General features: G+C 46.0%; 4 protein-coding genes across 4 annotated transcripts; 1 reads left to right on the forward strand and 3 right to left on the reverse strand.

Moving 5' to 3' along the window:
• Positions 1–914: 914 nt before the first annotated feature.
• LOC135619424 (uncharacterized) lies at positions 915–1,403 on the reverse strand. Its single transcript, XM_065121425.1, has one exon. It carries the CDS (start codon positions 1,401–1,403, stop codon positions 915–917), a length of 489 nt encoding a protein of 162 aa, XP_064977497.1.
• Positions 1,404–4,280: 2,877 nt separating this feature from the next.
• On the reverse strand, positions 4,281–9,151 carry LOC135618681 (DEAD-box ATP-dependent RNA helicase 31-like). Its single transcript, XM_065119800.1, has 10 exons — positions 8,405–9,151; positions 8,066–8,172; positions 7,036–7,091; positions 6,634–6,858; positions 6,327–6,533; positions 6,160–6,246; positions 5,975–6,070; positions 5,676–5,891; positions 5,234–5,416; positions 4,281–4,689 (listed from the first exon to the last, which is right to left on the reverse strand). The coding sequence occupies exons 1-10, from the start codon at positions 9,091–9,093 to the stop codon at positions 4,462–4,464; spliced, it is 2,094 nt and encodes a 697-aa protein (XP_064975872.1). The 5' UTR covers positions 9,094–9,151; the 3' UTR covers positions 4,281–4,461.
• Positions 9,152–10,316: 1,165 nt separating this feature from the next.
• On the forward strand, positions 10,317–11,556 carry LOC103994342 (probable protein phosphatase 2C 8). Its single transcript, XM_009414664.3, has 3 exons — positions 10,317–10,940; positions 11,093–11,198; positions 11,270–11,556. Exons 1-3 carry the CDS (start codon positions 10,317–10,319, stop codon positions 11,554–11,556), a joined length of 1,017 nt encoding a protein of 338 aa, XP_009412939.2.
• Positions 11,557–12,857: 1,301 nt separating this feature from the next.
• Positions 12,858–18,564, reverse strand: LOC135581717 (uncharacterized). Its single transcript, XM_065119801.1, has 21 exons — positions 18,264–18,564; positions 17,276–17,355; positions 17,007–17,093; positions 16,797–16,847; positions 16,588–16,705; positions 16,271–16,327; positions 16,107–16,171; positions 15,902–15,985; positions 15,749–15,799; positions 15,595–15,657; positions 15,445–15,491; positions 15,265–15,334; positions 15,075–15,137; positions 14,597–14,686; positions 14,465–14,503; positions 14,117–14,344; positions 13,951–14,036; positions 13,794–13,842; positions 13,630–13,710; positions 13,459–13,552; positions 12,858–13,368 (listed from the first exon to the last, which is right to left on the reverse strand). The coding sequence occupies exons 1-21, from the start codon at positions 18,379–18,381 to the stop codon at positions 13,172–13,174; spliced, it is 1,818 nt and encodes a 605-aa protein (XP_064975873.1). The 5' UTR covers positions 18,382–18,564; the 3' UTR covers positions 12,858–13,171.
• Positions 18,565–18,778: the final 214 nt, after the last annotated feature.

The following is an 18,778-nucleotide window of genomic DNA, read 5'->3' on the forward strand; positions in this document are numbered from 1 at the left end:
TGGTCGGTGAGGAAGGCCGTGTGTTCGCTGTCTTCGGGCGCCATCCTGATCTAGTTGTGTCCTGAATAGGCATCCATGAAAGAGAGGCGTGCGTGTCCAGCTGTTGCATCGACCAGCTGGTCGATTCTTGGGAGGGGGTAGCAATCTTTCGGGCATGCATTGTTGAGACTGGTGTAGTCAACGCACATCCTCCAGCTCTCATTGTGTTTTTTCACAAGGACTACATTGGACAGCCATTGAGGGTACTTAGCTTCCTCTATGAAGCCTGCTGCTGAGAGACGGGCCACCTCCTCTCGTATAGCCTGCTACCGATCAGGGGCCTGCCGTCTGGGTCTTTGTTTTACCGGGTGAGCGTCAGGTGGGATGTTGAGGTGGTGCTGCGCCACCCTTGGGTCGACGCCCGTCATATCAGACGGGGACCAAGCGAAGATGTCGGCGTTTTCCCATAGGAGGCCGACGAGCTGCTCTCGTTCCTGTTCGGGTAGCTCTGAACCCACCTTGACCGTTTGGTCGGGTCGGGCTTCTTGTAACGGCACATCAATGGTGGGCCCCTTCGGCTCGGGATGAGGGGCCGGCCTTTTCGTCTCCCGTGGGTCCTCCAGCGGTGGCTCGACCCTGGTCCTCTTGTGTAGCGAAACAGCGGTTAGGTAGCACCGCCTGGACTCTCGAGGGCTTCCGATGACTTCTCCGACCCCTGCGTGAGTCGGGAACTTAATGGTTTGGTAGTAGGTCGAGACGACGGCTCTGACTTTATTGAGGGTCGGCCGCCCCAGTATGGCATTGTAGGCCGTAGGAAGGTCGACCACCAAAAAGGTGGTCATCACCGTTTTCGACCTTGGCGGGATCCCCAGGGTTAAAGACAAAGTGATAGCCCCCAAAGGTGATATTGAATCTCCCGTGAACCCGGTGAGCGCTTAACCCATTGGGCGCATGCTTTCCTTGGCTAAGCCGAGCTTCTGGAAGGCGTCAAAGTAGAGTATGTCGGCTGAACTTCCCGTGTCGACCATAATCCTCTTCACCTGCGCGTTGGCCACCCTTGCTGATATTACGAGGGCGTCGTCGTGCTCGGGCTGCCTGGAGACCCCGATCAGGAAGGTGATTTCGGGCTCGGGCCCGTGCCTAGGGGTCACATCAGGAGCGGCTCGGGCGTACGCCTTCCTCCCTGACATGGAGCCCCCTCCTGATGCGGGGCCGCCAGCGATTACATCAATGTGTCTCTCGATGGGGCCCCCGGGGTGAGGTGATGGCTCCCTGTTCGACAGAAGGTAGTGGCCGAGATGCCCTCGGCGGATGAGCTCCTCGATCTGCCGTTTTAGCTCACGACACTGCTCGGTGTCGTGCCCATGCTGCCGATGGAATCGGCAGTATTTTGAGCGGTCCGCGAGTTCTCGCGGGCTCCTCATCGGGTGGGGCTCCTTTAGTAGTCCCTTCCCCTTCTCGTGGAGAAATATTTCCGTCCGTGAGTAATTCAAGGCGGGGGAAGGAGGAATTGGGTCTGACCTATCCAGCTTGCGTCGGGAGGCGGTGGGCTGCTGTTGTCGGGGCGGCTCCGTTTTGACTTTTTTTGCGCTCTTCCCGCTTTCCAGCCATCCATGTCTCCGCGGCGATAAACTGGCCAGCACGTTGAATCATTTCGGGGATCGCAGCAGGGGGTCGCTCCACGAGAGACTAGAAGAACCGGGAGGGCCGCAGGCCTGTCATGAACGCCTGCATCAGTAGTGAGGGGTGAGCATCCGATAGTCCGCGGATTTGTGTCATAAAGCGGTTCACAAAAAGGGAGAGAGGCTCGTCCTCCCCTTGATTGAGTCCGAGGAGCAATGCTGCGGACGGTTTTGGTCGAGCGTAAGCCAGGAAGCTAAGCTCGAAGTCTTTGGCGAGTTGGTCGAAGGAGGCGATGGTCCCGGCCCTCAGGCCGCCATACCATGCGCGGGCCGGACCCCGCAGGGTTGTCGGGAACGCCCTGCACATTAAAGCGTCGGAAGTCCCGTATAGCGCCATCTGGGCGCGAAAAGCGGCCACGTGGTCTGCTGGGTCGGCGGCGCCGTCATACGTGTCCAGCGAGGGGAGGCGGAAATGTGATGGGATCGCCTGGTCTTGGATCTCGGGGGTGAACGGGGATCCTTGTTGCCCGTCCATCCCGAGCTCTCCTTTCGACTTACGGACTTCCTGTTGTACCTCGTCGAGTCTTTGACTGACGAGGCGTAGTTGGGCTCGTAGGGCATTCGTGGAGTCGGCAGACGGAGCCTCGCGCCGGGGGCGGCTCGCCGTGTCTTCTGCCTCCCGGCTCCCGGGCCGAGTCATCGGGTTCTGGGGCGAGCCAGGGAGCCCGGAGGGGGGTATGTGAGTTCGGTCGTGGGTTTCCTACTGCTGTGAAGGGTGAGCCACGTGCGGAGTGGTCCGCTGCGAGACAATCGGGATGATGGTCTGCACCATGCTCGTCAGGGCTCGGACTTGATGAGCGAGGTCCTGAAAGGCCTCGGGAGACACCGGCGATGGGCCCGCGGGTGCGCCGTCGGGAGGTGACAAGCCTGGGTCATTGAACAGTTGCCAGTATCGTTCTGACGCCGCCGCAGGGCGCTCGTCACGAGTTTCATTGTGCGGGGGGTGTTCCCCCTGGGTGGGGAGCCCAACAGCTGGGGGCTCGCCAAAGTGGATTCGCTGATCGCTTGCCATTCGGAGGCCCTCTTTCTAGCGCCAATCTGTTACGGCAAGTAACTTTTTTAGCCGTTACCTCGGGGTCGGTACGGCTGGTTCGAGGGTCCGAGCTGCCAGGATCAGGTGAAGCTCCTCGCGGGATCCTCGGGGTGACCGATCACGGGGAATCGGGCTGAAGTGCTCCGCGTCGTCGGGTCGGGTCGGCTTTCGCCGAGTACCTTCACACTGGTCGGGTCGGTGATTCGGCCCGACCCCTCCGATGATCAAGTTAGAAGCGAAGAGGGGAATCTTAGATGGAATCGTGAGTTTTTCCGCTTACCCTGCCTGCTTGGAGCCCGAGGGTATTTATAGGTGAGCTCGATGTTACCTGACGTGCCATCCTGCCGGGGTAGGGCCGTACACTTGATCGCGTCCGTTGCTGTTGTGGGCATTGCGCGGTAAGGCCGAGTTGCCGTAGGGTATGGCAAGCCTTGGTCGACGCCTTCCCCTGCCCTGTCCGGTCGTGCGGGGTCAGCATGATGAGGTCGTGCGGGTATGGTCGGTGAGGGTGCGCGTTACGCCGGTATTAATGCTCGTCTCTTGGTGCGGTGTGCCGTTTGGGGGTGGCTTGATATGGGACGGTGTTACGTCAAATCCGGTGCGTCATGTCTTATTTGTTTTTACCCCTATCAGGAGGAGTTACCAGGTTTCGATTAACAGTAGTGCGCTCGGCCTTCCCGCTTGCTCTGCTCTCGACGAAGGTGCCGTCATGTGCGAGGGGCTGAGGTCGGCCCTCGCGTGCATGATTTACATGGGAAGATCGGAGGAAGGTGGCGAGAGGAATCTGTGCACGTGTCCGGGGAAGACGAAGGGCAAGCCCTGCATGAGAGAGAGAGAGAGAGAGAGAGAGAGAGAGAGAGAGAGACAGGCGTGGGCGTCAGGTTTTCTAACCTCACACCCTTTTTTTCGGCCCCGGAAACGTCGTGGAGTTTTACGTGTGCCTTCTTCTGTCCAAAGCGGAAAATTATCAACGAAATCAACTAAAAGCATATGAGAGAAACCTAAAAATATGCAATAAGGTGGCGGTGGTTTGGTTTGGTTATCCCCACACCGCCGATAGCGAGAGGTGATCGCTGCTCTGTAAAGCTAGCCTGTCGCAGCGCCCTCCCCGCCTTAGCTCGGGCTTTCGTCCAGGCCACAAAGCTCGACTAACAGGTCTTGGAACCGGCAAGCCGGAGTGCATCAACTGCCCCCTACGGGAACCCTTGTAGCCACACCCACACCCGGGTTACAAGCCAACGTGACCTGACTCGGCGGCAACGCCAACGCCCGGGGCCTATCCCAGGCTCTAGAATATTGCAATCCGTTCCAGGTGGGACTAAACGACAGAGGGAAGCGACACCTAAATGTTCTTGCTGCTGTTCTTTATGATCGACAAACATGGGCAAGACTTTTCTCTTCTGCAGCAAAGATTCGACACCTGCAACATCAAAGAGAATTCCCATTGGTGGCATCAGATAGGGCTCTCGAAGACGTTCTTGCTGCTGTTCTTTATGATCGACAAACATGGGCAAGACTTTTCTCTTCTGCAGCAAAGATTCGACACCTGCAACATCAAAGAGAATTCCCATTGGTGGCATCAGATAGGGCTCTCGAAGACGTATACTTCATTTGAACGTGCAGTCATTACAACAACAAATTCTACTTTTTGATACGCAATAATGCAACTGAGCGCATCACCAAGTGTAGCAGTAATTGAAGTTCAACTGGAACATGAAAAGAAGAAGCTGCAGCAAGGATGATAACGATGAAAAATTGGAAATGGTATCACTTGGAACGTAAGCCGGGGACGTTGTGAAGGCCCATCTTCCTCAGGATAAGCTTTGGTATCGCAGGAGGATCTCGGAGACCCAAGCTCTGACTGAACTCCCTTGCCAGTTCCACAAGTTTCAACTTGTCTCGGCCAATTTTCTTGTTTGAATTATAGTAACCAAGCCATGCTTGATATGCTGATTCTTTGTTTTTCATCTCCACAAGTTGCAGCGCCTGCTCCACCTGACCGAACACGAAAAGAAATTATTTGGATTTAGAATACTTGGAGACTGACAATGTAAAACAGAAGGTGAACAAGATCTTGCCACAAGTAGTTATTGGATAAGACAACACCTAGACGTACGAAATATGTGAGAGAAATTATGAGCATGAAGAACCAGCATCTTAATGAGTATAACAGAAGTATTAGTAACTAAAAGTGTATCTCACAATGCACGAACCAGCATCACCTCTGCAAGCAGAGAGACAACTAGGTCGCAAAAGAGCAACATTATAATGCACGATACCGAGGTTCATCAGTTCATCCTCTGCAAAAGAACCAGTAATTTTACTCTAGCAAAAACAAGATTACTATCAGAGGATTTATTTCCGTGAATTTTCACAAGTACCGCCATCATGAACCTAGACAACTCTATGCTCTTCTTTTTCCTTTTCCTACTTTCCAATATATCTTAGTTGGTAAGCACAGAGCACATTACATATTCACATGATGTTACTAATGCTCTTAACAAGATTAGGATAAAGATAATATATGTACAACACTCACTTCCTTCATGGTGCTTCGATCCATAGAAGGTACTGGAGCCTCAGTTATTGGCAAATCTTGAACACTTGCTAAAAATAACTTCTCCCATGGTGCCAAAATCAACAAACCTTTTCCTTCTTTACCTTTCCGGCCTGTCCTACCAAGTCGATGGATATACTGTTCTCTATCAGCAGGGAGTCCCACCTACAACAAAATAAAATAAAAAATTTACAATTTTTGTGAGGATAACACCCTCAAATAGTGCATGTGGTAAGGACGGATTGGTATTTGAAAGTAATCAATAGATCTCTTTTATTTCCAACCTGAAAAGAGAATTATCCATATAATTCATAGAATTGCAAGGTATATCAATTCAGGATGTTGCATGTCAATGAGAGATGAAACATTGACAAATCAATCATCATATGAGGCACAGTAAACAAAAATCAAGACTATGAGCTACCTGTATAACAAGGGTAACATCTGGGTAATCAACTCCTCTAGCAGAGACGTCCGAACTCACAAGTATGAGACCTTTTGACTGCCTGAACTCTTCGGAGACTCTGGTTCTGTAAGATTGTGGTTTTCTTGAATGGATCTCTCGCACATTCAGGTGCAACTTAGTAAGCAGGTCAGCGACAAGCTTTGTCACCATTGCAGTTGTACAAAATACAATCACCTTCAAGGTCCCATCAAAAGATACAGTGATGTAACAGCTGAAGACAAGACAAAAAATGCAAGGATAACCAAGATTTCAGTTACCTTATAATCAGCATCCTCCAAAATATGTTCCTTCAGGATACAGTGAAGTATAGAGAAGTGCTTATCCAACGGAGCAATCAGATGCATCTGTTTGACCTGATTAATGTGTGCATAATAACAAATTGGTGAATAGTGAATCTACAGAGGAAACCTATACTGCATGCTTCTATAACAGCAAAGAGTACCTGTGAGTGTGTCTCTTCACTACCTTCATCCACGGTGCTGATAAATTTGTAGTCCTTTTTCAGGGCAATATGACAAATTTGACGAACCTAGATATTAAACATCATCACTCATTAAGATTTTACTATCAATGAAGCAAAAGCTGAAGAACCAAGGTCTATAGATATACCTCATTTGGTACAGTAGCAGAAAATAGAAGTGTTTGCCGCTGTTTTGGAACAGTAGCAATAATTTTCTCAATATCATTCCGGAATCCCATATCCAGCAGACGGTCTGCTTCATCAAGAACAAGAACTTTTACTCCATTTAGTCGACTGACAAATCCTGTTGTGTTCTCAATATGGTCTTTGAGTCTTCCAGGCGTGGCTATTAGAATCTGTTCGGCAGATGCTTATAAGTAGAAGAAACATAATATGCCAACATGCTATTAGAAAAGGTACATTCACATTTCATTGCAAGCATTTGCAAAATTTCACCTGGCATGGATTTGCTTGCATGTGTCTCTGTTCTTGTGTGAGTCGTGTGCCACCTATTACCACTTGCACACCAATCGAAGTATGATACTTCAAAAGTTTATTAGCCTCCGCTGCAGCTTGCAATGCCAGTTCTCGTGTCGGGCAAATTACGAGCACATTGATTGAAGGCCTTTTTTTATCATGGCTAAGAGGGGGTAATCTGGAAATAACCTCGATTGCAGGAAGCTGCAGAGAAACAACTCATATTTGGTTATAATTGGGGAAAATTCATTAGTAAACAATTGGAACCTTCAAAGAATAAATAAGAAAATGCTGATGAGCAAACGATACAAACAAAACCACAAATAAAATAAAAGGAATTGCATCAGATGGATCAGGCAACAGAAATTTTGAATTCAATACCAAAAATGCAACAGTTTTTCCCGTTCCAGTCTTTGCCTTTGCAAGAACATCTTTGCCTACAGTACGAAAGATAGCAATAACATCATCTTCCTGACAAGAGATGGGTCTTGAACATAAATTCTAGCACTTGAGCTGATAACATAAGCACAAACCGTAGATTTGCATAAAGTTCATTAGATGCCACCAATCAATTTAAAAGGAAAATCAAATTTAAAAAACAACTTTAAAGGAGGGAATCCGGATAGCTAATTTCACCTAATGTCCAGAAACTAATTGTTAAGTCGACCCTAGTTGTTTAGATATTAATAACTAGGAGTTTCTCCAGTAAAACTCTCCACACAAATTGGATGACTTAGGAACAATCCATAATATAAGTACCCACATTAAGTAGGATAGTGACCTTTTCCTGTTCAACATTAAGTTGAAACAGCCAGAAGAAATGAAATTCAAGCTATATATCAACATTCACTTAGATAAACTCTCACATATTTTGCATCTATTTGCTTACATTACTTTTATGTATTAGCTAACAGTATTCTTTTAACTAGCTCTGAAGCTTTACAGCCACAGAATCTCCAGTGTCAATTTTATGCTGCACATTTATGCAACACTTAAGGCTTCCAGTTGTCAAGGATAATCATGAAAAAGATATTTATTGTCTATAGTTCATCGAAAGGGCAAACATTTTACTGGTACAAGTCCTGATCAAATTTTCATACTTGTGTTCATCCAACAATGACAGGATGCACACCAATTAAATCAACGTATGCTGTAAAATCAAATGCCATAGATGAATGAAGATTACAGATTCTCCCACAAGATGGCATGTAATTGGACAACATTTATTTTTACAAGATCATTCAAAAATTTCAAGAATTAACATCAGCAATGTTAATGCAATAAAATCAAATAGATCACTGCTAAGCATAAAAAAATATCACTGAATCTATTAAACCTATTAAAACTGTTATTCTTAGTTACTAGATTGACAAAAATAACAAGCCTAAAAGCCACAGCAGAATCAACCGACCTTCAAGGATCAAGGGAAGCGTTGCTTCCTGCACCTGTGTCATCATCACATATCCAGCAGCTTCTATTCCTTTAAGCGACAAAGGAGAAAGGGAACAATTTTCGAACCTGTAGCAGACAAAAAGCAACTTTGAGGGGAAAAAAATGTTTACTGTATATAATATATGTGCAAAAGATACAAATTGGATGCTGCACTAATAGATGCCTTGTTTGATCAATTTTGAAGCTATCATAACACCATCTTGCTATTAATTTTAAACAAGTTAAAAGGTACAGAAATATAACAGTCTGTGGCCCAAAGAACCACTTGTCATACATACTCATTGCAATGAAATGTTACCTGGTCTGGCTTAAGTAAGATTCATCTTCAGCAATTGAACTTAGTCGTCCAATTTCAGGAGAAGCTGCGGAACCAGAAGCATTGCCTGACATCCCCTGTTTTATCTTACCACTTTTATTAGGAGCATCATTTATGGAGTCACATTCAACATTCCGCTCTTCCTCCTCATCTACCTCATCCAGATGACTAAAAGATCTCTTCTTGTTAAGAAGTCCTCTTGAACGCCGAAGCAAAGACTCATCCAAGCTAGGGTTTTGGTTTTTCTTTCCATTACCGATTACCTGCAAGAACTTAGAATCGCTGTCCCTGCTCCTCTTAGAGGATGCAGCATCACGAACCAAGGGCTTTGCATTCCCGCCGTCACCCCTCACCCTAGTCCTACTCTTGGGCCGACCGCTCCTCCGTCCATCTCGTTCCAGCTCCTCGGACTCCCAGTCGTCGGACCAACCGCCAACCTGGGTGTCCTCCTCAACCAGAGCCTTCCTCTTCCCGGGGGCGCCGGAGCTCTCCACCAGGAGACCCGTCCTCCGATGGCCAGCAGCGGAATCGTGACCAAGGGAGAGCAGGCGGCGAGGCCTGGCTGAGAGAGCCAGGTATTTGAGCTTGAAGGGGAAAGCTCTGCCCAGAACGGAAGCACCGCGAGGGCCGGGGTAGTCGAGCGGGCGGAGGGGAAGGAGTTGGCCCGGCATCGTCTGACTCCGGCCGCAGGGGGGAAGGATAGGGATGAGAGGTTTTAGGGACGAGCGGCGTACCGAGAGGCTGTCGCCGAAGGGGATAAGCCATCTTATATTATCGGGCCGATCATCGGTCGGATCCATGTAAGATCCGACTCCGAATAACATGAAGCCCAAAAGGAGTAATCACATGGATCGGATGTACACGTATTATTTGAGGTAGATTTAAGATCCGCAGGTTATCTGAGAGGATCTGGATCCGAAACATAATTCTTTTGGATCGGGTTTTTTTGGTAATTGGGCTCCATTGGATTTCATGGGTGCTAAATGGTTGGCCACTGCTCGCTGCAAGCAGACCAATTGTGTCCGGCAGGGGAAGTCACCTGAGGTGTGGTCGACTGCCACCTGCCAAGACGACCGCGTCCCCCGTTCCCTATGTGGTATCTCCCGAGTCGACACCTCTCTGGACCCCACCACAAACCCGTCTCCCCCCATCCCCACCCCCCCCCTTCTCCACTCCACCCTCCACCGCCTCCCCCTCCCCCTCCGCCTCGTCCTCCTCTCCGCAGCTCCTTAATACTTCCATGAGCCGGACCGTTTCCAGCCCTGCATCATTTCTCATGCAAGTGCCGCATCTTCTCCAAAGGGAGGAGTCTCGTCCATCCTTGGGCCACATGCTCCCCCTTACCATACATGGGAAGCGGCGGTGCGGCGTCGACACCTGCAGGTCCAGGCGGACTCCGCAAGGGTCACTTACCGCTCTTCCCGATCCGGCATTTGTCCTCCCCTCTTCTCCTCGCCCACGTACTCGATCAGAACATAGAATAATGCTCCGTGTCCCCTTACGTGTAGTACATGGAGAAGGCGCACAAGTTCTGGGGTGACGCATAACATGACGGGATCGCCACACTTGGAAGGCCCGGAACTCTTTCCCAGGGTCGGCAGCTGATTCGGTGCTCCCGTCCAAAATTCAAATCCCCCAGAACGGCTTCGCCGGCGCTCTTGCATCCGCAAACCGTCCACGTCGAGATAGTCTGCTGCGAGGTGGCAATGGCCCTCTCTTCATCGGAGGTTGTCTTTCTTCGTCATGCACATCACTCTCTCTCTCTCTCTCTCTCTCGGGTTTATATTATACTCGAAACTCCCGTGGTTTCTTCTTCGTCCCTATGAGAGCAAGCGGAAAGGCCGAGCAGTAGCTTATAGTAGTGTCAGTGCAGCTTGCCGTAGTAATAGTACTGATGGAGGGTGAACCGGAGCCCCTGAGCAACGAGTCACCGGACAAAATTCCTTGCAACGACCACAAAACGATTCGCCATCGACGTCTCCAGCTCCGCTGGATAAGGGCCGAAGCCAGCGCAGGAGGTTGCCCCACCAACCGTGTCAAGAACCGGAACCGGAGTTTCGGTTCCGACGCCCATAAGGCGAACAAGGGAATTGCCCCCTCCTTGTCCCACGGGTCGGTGTCGCTAATTGGGCGGAGGAGGGAGATGGAGGACGCGGTGACCATGGCGCCCGGGTTCGCGTCGGTGGGGACCGCCCCCTCGTATGACTTCTTTGGGGTGTACGACGGGCACTGCGGGGTGAGCGTAGCGTGGGCGTGCCGGGACCGGCTGCACGTGGTGCTGACGGAGAAGGTGGCGGCGTTGGGCGAGTGGCCGACGGCGGAGGAGCAGTGGAGGGAGGTGATGGCCGCGAGCTTCTCGAGGGTGGACGGGGAGCTGGCGTTGAAGGAGAGGGAGGTGGGGTCGACGGCGTCCGTGGCGGTCGTGGGGCCGGAGCAAATCGTGGTAGCCAACTGCGGTGACTCGAGGGTCGTGCTCTCCCGCGGCGACATGGCCGTGCCGCTCTCCTCGGACCACAAGGTATATAAGCACACACATACAAACGCCTGTAACTCGACCTGCTTAAAATCGCTGTCCGTCATTTCCATCCCATGACTTCATCATCATCTCAGATTCCTTTTACTGTTCAGTTCCAAGAGGAGAATAACACCGGTGACCATGTTCTTGCACAGGCTGACAGGCCAGATGAGATGAAGAGAGTCGAAGCAGCTGGAGGCATCGTCATCAACTGGGACGTTTACCGTGTGTCAGGCGTTCTAGCCACTTCTAGATCCATAGGTACGACCTCGCCGTGGACTCTGGATTCATGAAAGACTGCCTTTTAACAGATGGTTTCGGTCATGTTGTAGGCGATCATTACCTGAGACCATATGTGATCTCAGAACCAGAGGTCACGGTGACGAACAGGACGGAGGAAGACGAGCTCCTGGTTCTGGCCAGCGATGGGTTGTGGGACGTCATCTCCAACGAGGTGGTCTGCAAGGTCGCGAGGCAATGCCTCAGCGGACAACTGGTGAGGAAGGTACCTGACGGCGCCAGAGAACACAGAGCTAAGGAGGCCGCCGTCATACTGGCGGAGCTCGCCTTGTCCAGAGGAAGCAGGGACAACATTAGCGTGGTGGTGGTAGAGTTGTAACTATCGGCTACGTAGGACGGTGCTTGGTGTTTGATCTCGTCGTCTTGTCGGTAGTGTCATGCGATGCCCGAACTCCGGAGGTGTTCGTTCACGTCTCCAATCCTTTTTAGCGTTGTAAGGTTAACCTCTTCTTTCTCTGTTCTTTGTTTTCGGTCTCTCTTCTTTTATGTTCTTCGATATGCAACCATGCTTTTTCTTCATCTTCTGGGATGCAGCACACAAGATTTAGGGTTAATATTTTTTGCATAGATAATGATTGCAACATAAGCTAGTTGACAGGCAGGCAATTCAAACTTGATAGCTCAGCTACACAACGAAGCCTCAAACCTGAACGAAAGCGAAAGTTAAGCTTTGTGCCATCTGACGCATGGCTCTCATATGGTAAGACTCGACCCACACGATGTAATCTGCTCATCGATGACATGCATCAATCTTCCACTCCGTGTAACCCTTTCTTCATCTTTACTGCCACAGACATGACAAAAAGCATACAGAGAGCAAGAGCAATAAAACATCATCGACATCATAAGCATAGCAAATCACATAAACAGCAAAAATCCAAGGAAATCCATAGTTTAAAGAACAAAAAATCTAAAGAGTTTCTGATTTATACAATTTGATTCGAGCACATCCAATTCAACTAAATAAGCACTTGAAAGAGGTAGTGTCAATAAACATCTATAATAATTTGAATAATACTTTGGTGTATAGAGCTATGGCCATAGTGACAGAGAATCCTAAATCTCCTGAGGGAAAAGGAAGGTGGTTTGCCAAGAATTCAGCACATCGCCACAGCAACACACCACAGTTCTTATTCCTTCAAATCTGATGCCTCCTATGCCCCCGTTCTGGATATGCTGGTTTGGGTTCTGTAGTTCGTGATGAAGACAATACTATCAAAGCTTCGGTTGGTATTCCTTGCAAAGCCGAATGAATGCATGACCATTTTTGCCGGATTGTTAAGAGCACAACAGGGAGGAATCACCAATCTGAAAGTGAAATCGGACTTCTTACAAGCCATCAGTCACCTCATTAAGACCACTCTCTCTGACTGCTTTACTTTAGCAACTCATGTCGATTGAACACGATGAACCCATATCAAAAGAGCATTATCTGTGACTGCTTTACTTTAGAAACTCATGTCAATGTAACTCGATGAACTTGTATCAAAGGGGAGGATAACAAATCTGCTCATGATGTAGCATACCAAGCAGCAGTTAATCCTCCTTTAACTACAGATTAAACCATCAATATACAGAACTGCGCTCATTGTTTATGACTAGATCTTGCACCAATCAGTGTGCATTAGAATTTAAAGCATTTTTATTTCCCGTATATTGAGCAACAAAATGGAAGTCATAGATAATATACAGATAAGGAAACTGAGACTCCTCTCAACAAGATCAAACACATCTCACCATCAGTGACTGCAACAAGAACTAGGCTGTTCCTCGCTAAAATAGTCGGAACAAGACCGGCCAATCCCTCGAGTTTGAGAAGCAAAACTCCATTTCTCGATCAATCGTAGAGGGTGAATTGAACAAGAACAAATATTAACATGGCCAAAACAACAAAATCATAAGAACACAATATCCCTGTCAATCGGCTCAAGTCGTCATGCGTGCACGCCATTGCCATTGGAATGGAAGTTTCCGTTTGCTAGGCTCTTGGTATGCTTCTTTAAATTCCCATTCTGGTAAGCCTTTGTTGAGACAGGACCAGTGTTTGAGATACATCTTGATGTTAAGTTGCCACGATGAAGAATGTGTCTCAGCAAAGAGTCCAGCTGCCTGCATGAGGCCGCTATGAGTCCTGTCAAACAAACTCGTAAGAGTTACATTTTAATTCGATTCACTTGTACTGACATGAAGCCGAGCAATCTAACTTCTACGGAGACAGTACCTAAGAAAAGTGCAGATGGTTTTCCAGGTCTAGATTTGAACTCCGGATGAAATTGCACACCGATGAAATAAGGATGATCAGCCAACTCGATGATCTACATCAATTTATTTTAAATATCACCAAGGAGGTTCACAGATCATAGACCCACAAGAAACTCTGTCAAATACATACCTCCATTCGCTTTCCTGTTTCATCTTGACCAACAAAGGCAAGGCCAGCCTTTTCAAACTCAGGAACCATCTCCGGATTTACCTGTAAAAATAACAGCAAAATTGGCATCTAGAGTATGAGCATAACATTTGAACATTGTACTGCTGACTTATAATTAAACTAACCTCGTATCTGTGACGATGTCGTTCATCAACAAAACTGGCATTGCCGTGCCTAGTAAAAGAGAGAAAAGTAGAAGTTTGTCATCCTATGAAACAAGAAAAAATATATAATTGAAAATTATAAAGAAAACAAAAACTCAACAGGAATATCTACACTTACAACTTTGCAGCTTTACAGCTGGGAACCTTGAAATATGTCCTCCTTGATCCAAGTCTCATTGTCCCTCCCATATGAGTTTTTGATCCCTTTATATAGCATGCAAGATCTGTAAGGTAACAGAACACATCTACAAAGCAAGATAAGAAAATCCAGTATATTTACTTACCTCAGGCATAAAAATAACGCATGGGGTTGTTGTATCAGGGTTAAACTCTGTGCTGTTTGCATCTGGCAAGTTCAAAACTGAACGAGCAATCTCGATTACAGCAATCTGCATCCCAAGACAAATGCCAAGGTATGGCACTTTGTGTTCACGAGCATATTTAGCAGCAAGAATTTTTCCTTCCACCCCTCTGTCTCCAAAACCTCCTGGGACTAGTATACCATCTGCAGCCTGAAATACAAGTTTGTCGAGATGACTAGCAGAAACAGCAAAAATCTTGAACCACTAAATATAACAATGACACTCTTAATGCGGATTCTGAGAATTCAAGATAGAGAGAAAGATACTCACCTTTAATAGATCCCATGCTTTTTTATGAACTTCAGGTGCCTGTGTAAGAAACAAATAACCAAATCTTTTGGGTAAGAAAACCAATGTATAGCCAAAAGGAAAAAGAAGATTGGGTAAACATGACAAGCAAACCTCTACTTCTGTATGTTTTTCGAGGTCAGGAGATGCTACCCAGTCAACAACCAGTTTCCTTTGGCAAGCAACAGATGCATGCAAAAGTGCCTGACAGACAGATTGACAAGCTAATCAATGATATCTAACTAGATATCTACATAAAGAAGATCTGATACATGCAAATATGCAAAAACTTGACAAATATCCAAGTAATGTGAAAAAAAAGTGAACAAAAAAATTTCCAGACTAAAAACACGTAAAACCTCAGACATGTTGTGCACATACAAAACATGTCAATTCTAACTAATTCCTTGCCACTAAGCAATTGAATTACTGGAACTCAAAACACCTAAGAACTCTTTAGTCTGAATATCTTAATTCTGCCAATGGTGGTGGCAAGAAAAGGTGCATCTTACAAAATGATTGATGCAGATCGACATATATGGAGATCAAAAAGAACATTGATAGCATCTCATAAGTTATGTATATAATTCACCTTTAATACTGAGAGGTATGAATCAGCAAAGCCAGTATATTTACCAACCATTGCAATCCTAACCTGGAAGTCAATGATAAGCACACTCAGCAGGCAAAGAAGCAACAACACTTTCTAGGGAGGGGGGAGGGAGAAAGATATATAATATATGTTATATATATCAGAGAGAGAGAGAGAGAGAGAAACTAACAGGATCCTGTAAAGTGTCACAGATTTCTGCTCTTCTCATCCACTCTTCCAACATGGGTACCTTGGCAAATCTGTACAACTCAAAAACAAAGAACAAACTTGTAAAGTGCCTTGGAATCTCATCACAACATGAATATGCATAATCAAATGAAAATGAATGTGTTAAGTGCATTATACAAACCGTTTAAGTTTCAAGACTTTAATGAGAGCTTCATCTGCCCTTTGTTCCTTCAAGGACAATGCATTTATAGGACAAGTTTCAGCGACTGAAATAATCTCTTTGAACTTGCATATATAAAATTTATAACACTGAGAAGTATGAGAACTCTACCATCAACAATAATGGAATGTGCCAAATATTTGTAACATCATGAAGAGTGACGATATTTGATACCTGCAAAAATTTAAACAGAGGAAGGTTGATCGTTCAGCACCAAGTCAACTATTACACCGTTGACTAAACAAATGACATGATTTCAAAATACCGGGACATGACAAAACTGTGAAAGCTTTTCTTTAACATTCTCCTCCAGCGGCTGCCAAAAAATTGAAGTAAAACTATCAGGGACTAACATAAGATACACTAAGCAGAAGCCTGAAAGGAGATAGCAGCGGGATGAGAAGGATGGAGTACAGACCTTAGCACTGCGGCAGGCAAGAATATTCGGTGTAAGTCCAAGTGCTCGTAGGCTCCGAACACTATGTTGGGTTGGCTTAGTTTTCTAGAAGAATATACAAGTACTTTTGTCTTTAATCATGGATAAAGATATTACATAAACTAATTTTTACAAAGACTGATTTGCCAGCACTTGCATAAAACTGTAGCTGTTCTTTATTTATTACCTGCTCACCAACTGTGTTCAAAACTGGTACAAGACTAACGTGAACCAGACAGAAATTACCAGGACCTGTACAATGCCATTAAGAGAATATCACATAAAGAATCACAAGAAAAAAAGTTAATGCTGAAGGCATCATCACAAGCAGGTGCTGGTACAGCCTCTCACCTACACGGTAAGAAAATTGACCCAAAGCTTCAATAAATGGCATTGATTCAATATCACCTGTATCAACATGATGATGTTCATTAATATTATAGCATGAAAAGATTATGTGTGGACCATACACTAGCAAACATAACACTGTTCGTTAATATTACGGCATGTAAAATTGTGTGTGCATGTTGCACTAGCATACTTAGACAACTATCAACCATGCAAAGTATGACATAAGATTACAAAATAAAATTCTTCACAAAGTAAGGATCCAACTAACACATTGTTTTGATTCTCAATTTTAAAAAAATTCTAAAGGCGACTTTCACCTATAGTTCCACCCAATTCTATAACACAAACATCAGCTGGTCCTTCTTTGCCATCCACAGGTATCATTGCTACACGTTCAATCCACTCTTGTATGGCATCTGTAATGTGTGGGACAACCTTAAAGGAAAATTAACACAATGATCAGGACTACTAAGAAAAAGTTTGACAAATTTGATAATCTAGAAGATGATTCTAACATGATTCACACCTGCACTGTTTTTCCCAGATAGTCGCCCTTTCTTTCCTTATCAATGACAGACTGTCACAAAAAAAAAAACACAAAAGCGACAAAATGAAATTTTAGGTTAAAAAAGTACAGAAAGTTAAAAATGATGTGATATGGGAAAACCATGGTTGATGTTAAAATCTTATTTCATAAATCACATATCAACATAGGACAGCCAAAATTGACGAGTACCTGATAGATCTTCCCAGTAGTGATGTTATTGTCGCGAGTTAACTTGATATCAAGGAACCTTTCATAGTTTCCAAGATCCAAATCCACCTACAAACCACCAATTATGTAAAGCACAAAAAAAGATTCATTTGAGAAATTGAGCAACAAGGCAGGACTTATATAATTTGGATAATAATCAAGTGGTGTATTTGATGGCCAGTTAGGGTCGATGAAGGTCGTTATGTAACAAAGAAGCACAACAGACGTGCAAACATGCAAAATCTCTTTACCTCACCACCATCATCCAAGACAAATACTTCCCCATGCTCAAAAGGTGACATCGTCCCAGCATCAGTATTTAAATAAGGATCTGCAGAAATTCCATCATAAACAACAAACACAAGTCAGCTCTGTCAAAAGAAAGAAAAGAAATGACATCAAAAACAACCGAAAAAGCAGAGACAATAGTTGCATAGGACCTAAGCAGGAACATGTAAGTCATATGAAAGCTTGGTTTTGTTTCTCATGTCGACCTGAGTCAAAAAGCCGTATTCGGTGGAACCCATTGGTTTATATTTGAGGATTGACTACAGAAACCCTCTACCAATGGGCAAATGAAGAAGGCATAGACGAATGAGACATCCTTATCCCTTCTTTATTTTGTCTTGGCTCTGTATCACTGTTATTGATAGAACCTAACATTGATAAATTACAAAGGACTAAGAGCATGCTAAATCATTAGAGTCTCGTCCAAAATAATAAAAGCAAGATCAACATAAAACCAAGACTCATGTCCACTTGCCACTGGAAGGTATGACCATCAATTGCTGCCCAAAAATACGATCTTTACCCCAAATTAAAATAAAAAAAAGACCACGTCTAATAGAAATTGAGACGAAAACACAAAGGCCAAAAACCACTCGTGACCCAAGAGAACCTCATTAAGGTTAATCCCACGCCGGAGAGAGGGCAAAAAGATCAAAGACGGCAGAAATTCCAAAAGAAACGGTGGGCAAAAGGTATTCTTTTCCGACGATGTTCACATCCCAGGCAAAACTCGTAAAAGGAACCCTCTTTTATCCAGGAGGAACGAGAATGGTGAAAATTTTAGGAGAATAGGAGACAAGCATCGACGCTGATGATGCCTCACATCGCAGGCAAGCCTCATTACAGAAAAAGGACAAAGAGAAGAGGGAAAAAAACTCCTTTTTCCCCCAACGGAACAACAAAAAGAAGAAAACTTGGGTGCAGATTCGAGGAGAAAGGGAAGGCATGTACCGATCTTTATGGAGGTAACGCGGAGGCCGCATGCCTTGAGGACAACTCCAATGCTGCTCGCCGTCACCCCCTTCCCCAATCCACTCACCACTCCCCCCGTCACCACCACGTACTTCATCTCCCTCGTCACAAGCGGAACCCAAAGGAATCAAGGAAGAAGCGCGAACGCGAGAAAGAGAACGTCAAAGCTCGACGCGAGAGAAGAGCGGGAGGCGCTGCCAAGAGGTTCCCGCTCGCTCCCGGTCGCCTCCCTCCTCCCGTGTCCCGTCCGCGGTAAGAAGAGCGGAAGATGGAGCGGATAGGCCGCTGAGGGAGGGGATTAAATAACACTCGCAAAAACCCTCGCCATCCATACTTAATATAATATATATATATATATATATCATATATATATATATATCATATAAAAGATTTATAAGATATTTCTCTTTTGACCTCACATTGTTCTCCGAGAAATCGAGCCGATTTGAGTTTGGTCGGGGAAGGGGTGAATCGTGTGGTTTATGTTTAGTTGT

This window comes from Musa acuminata, chromosome BXJ2-8 (genome assembly GCF_036884655.1).
Source record: "Musa acuminata AAA Group cultivar baxijiao chromosome BXJ2-8, Cavendish_Baxijiao_AAA, whole genome shotgun sequence".
Classification (NCBI taxonomy): domain Eukaryota; kingdom Viridiplantae; phylum Streptophyta; class Magnoliopsida; order Zingiberales; family Musaceae; genus Musa; species Musa acuminata.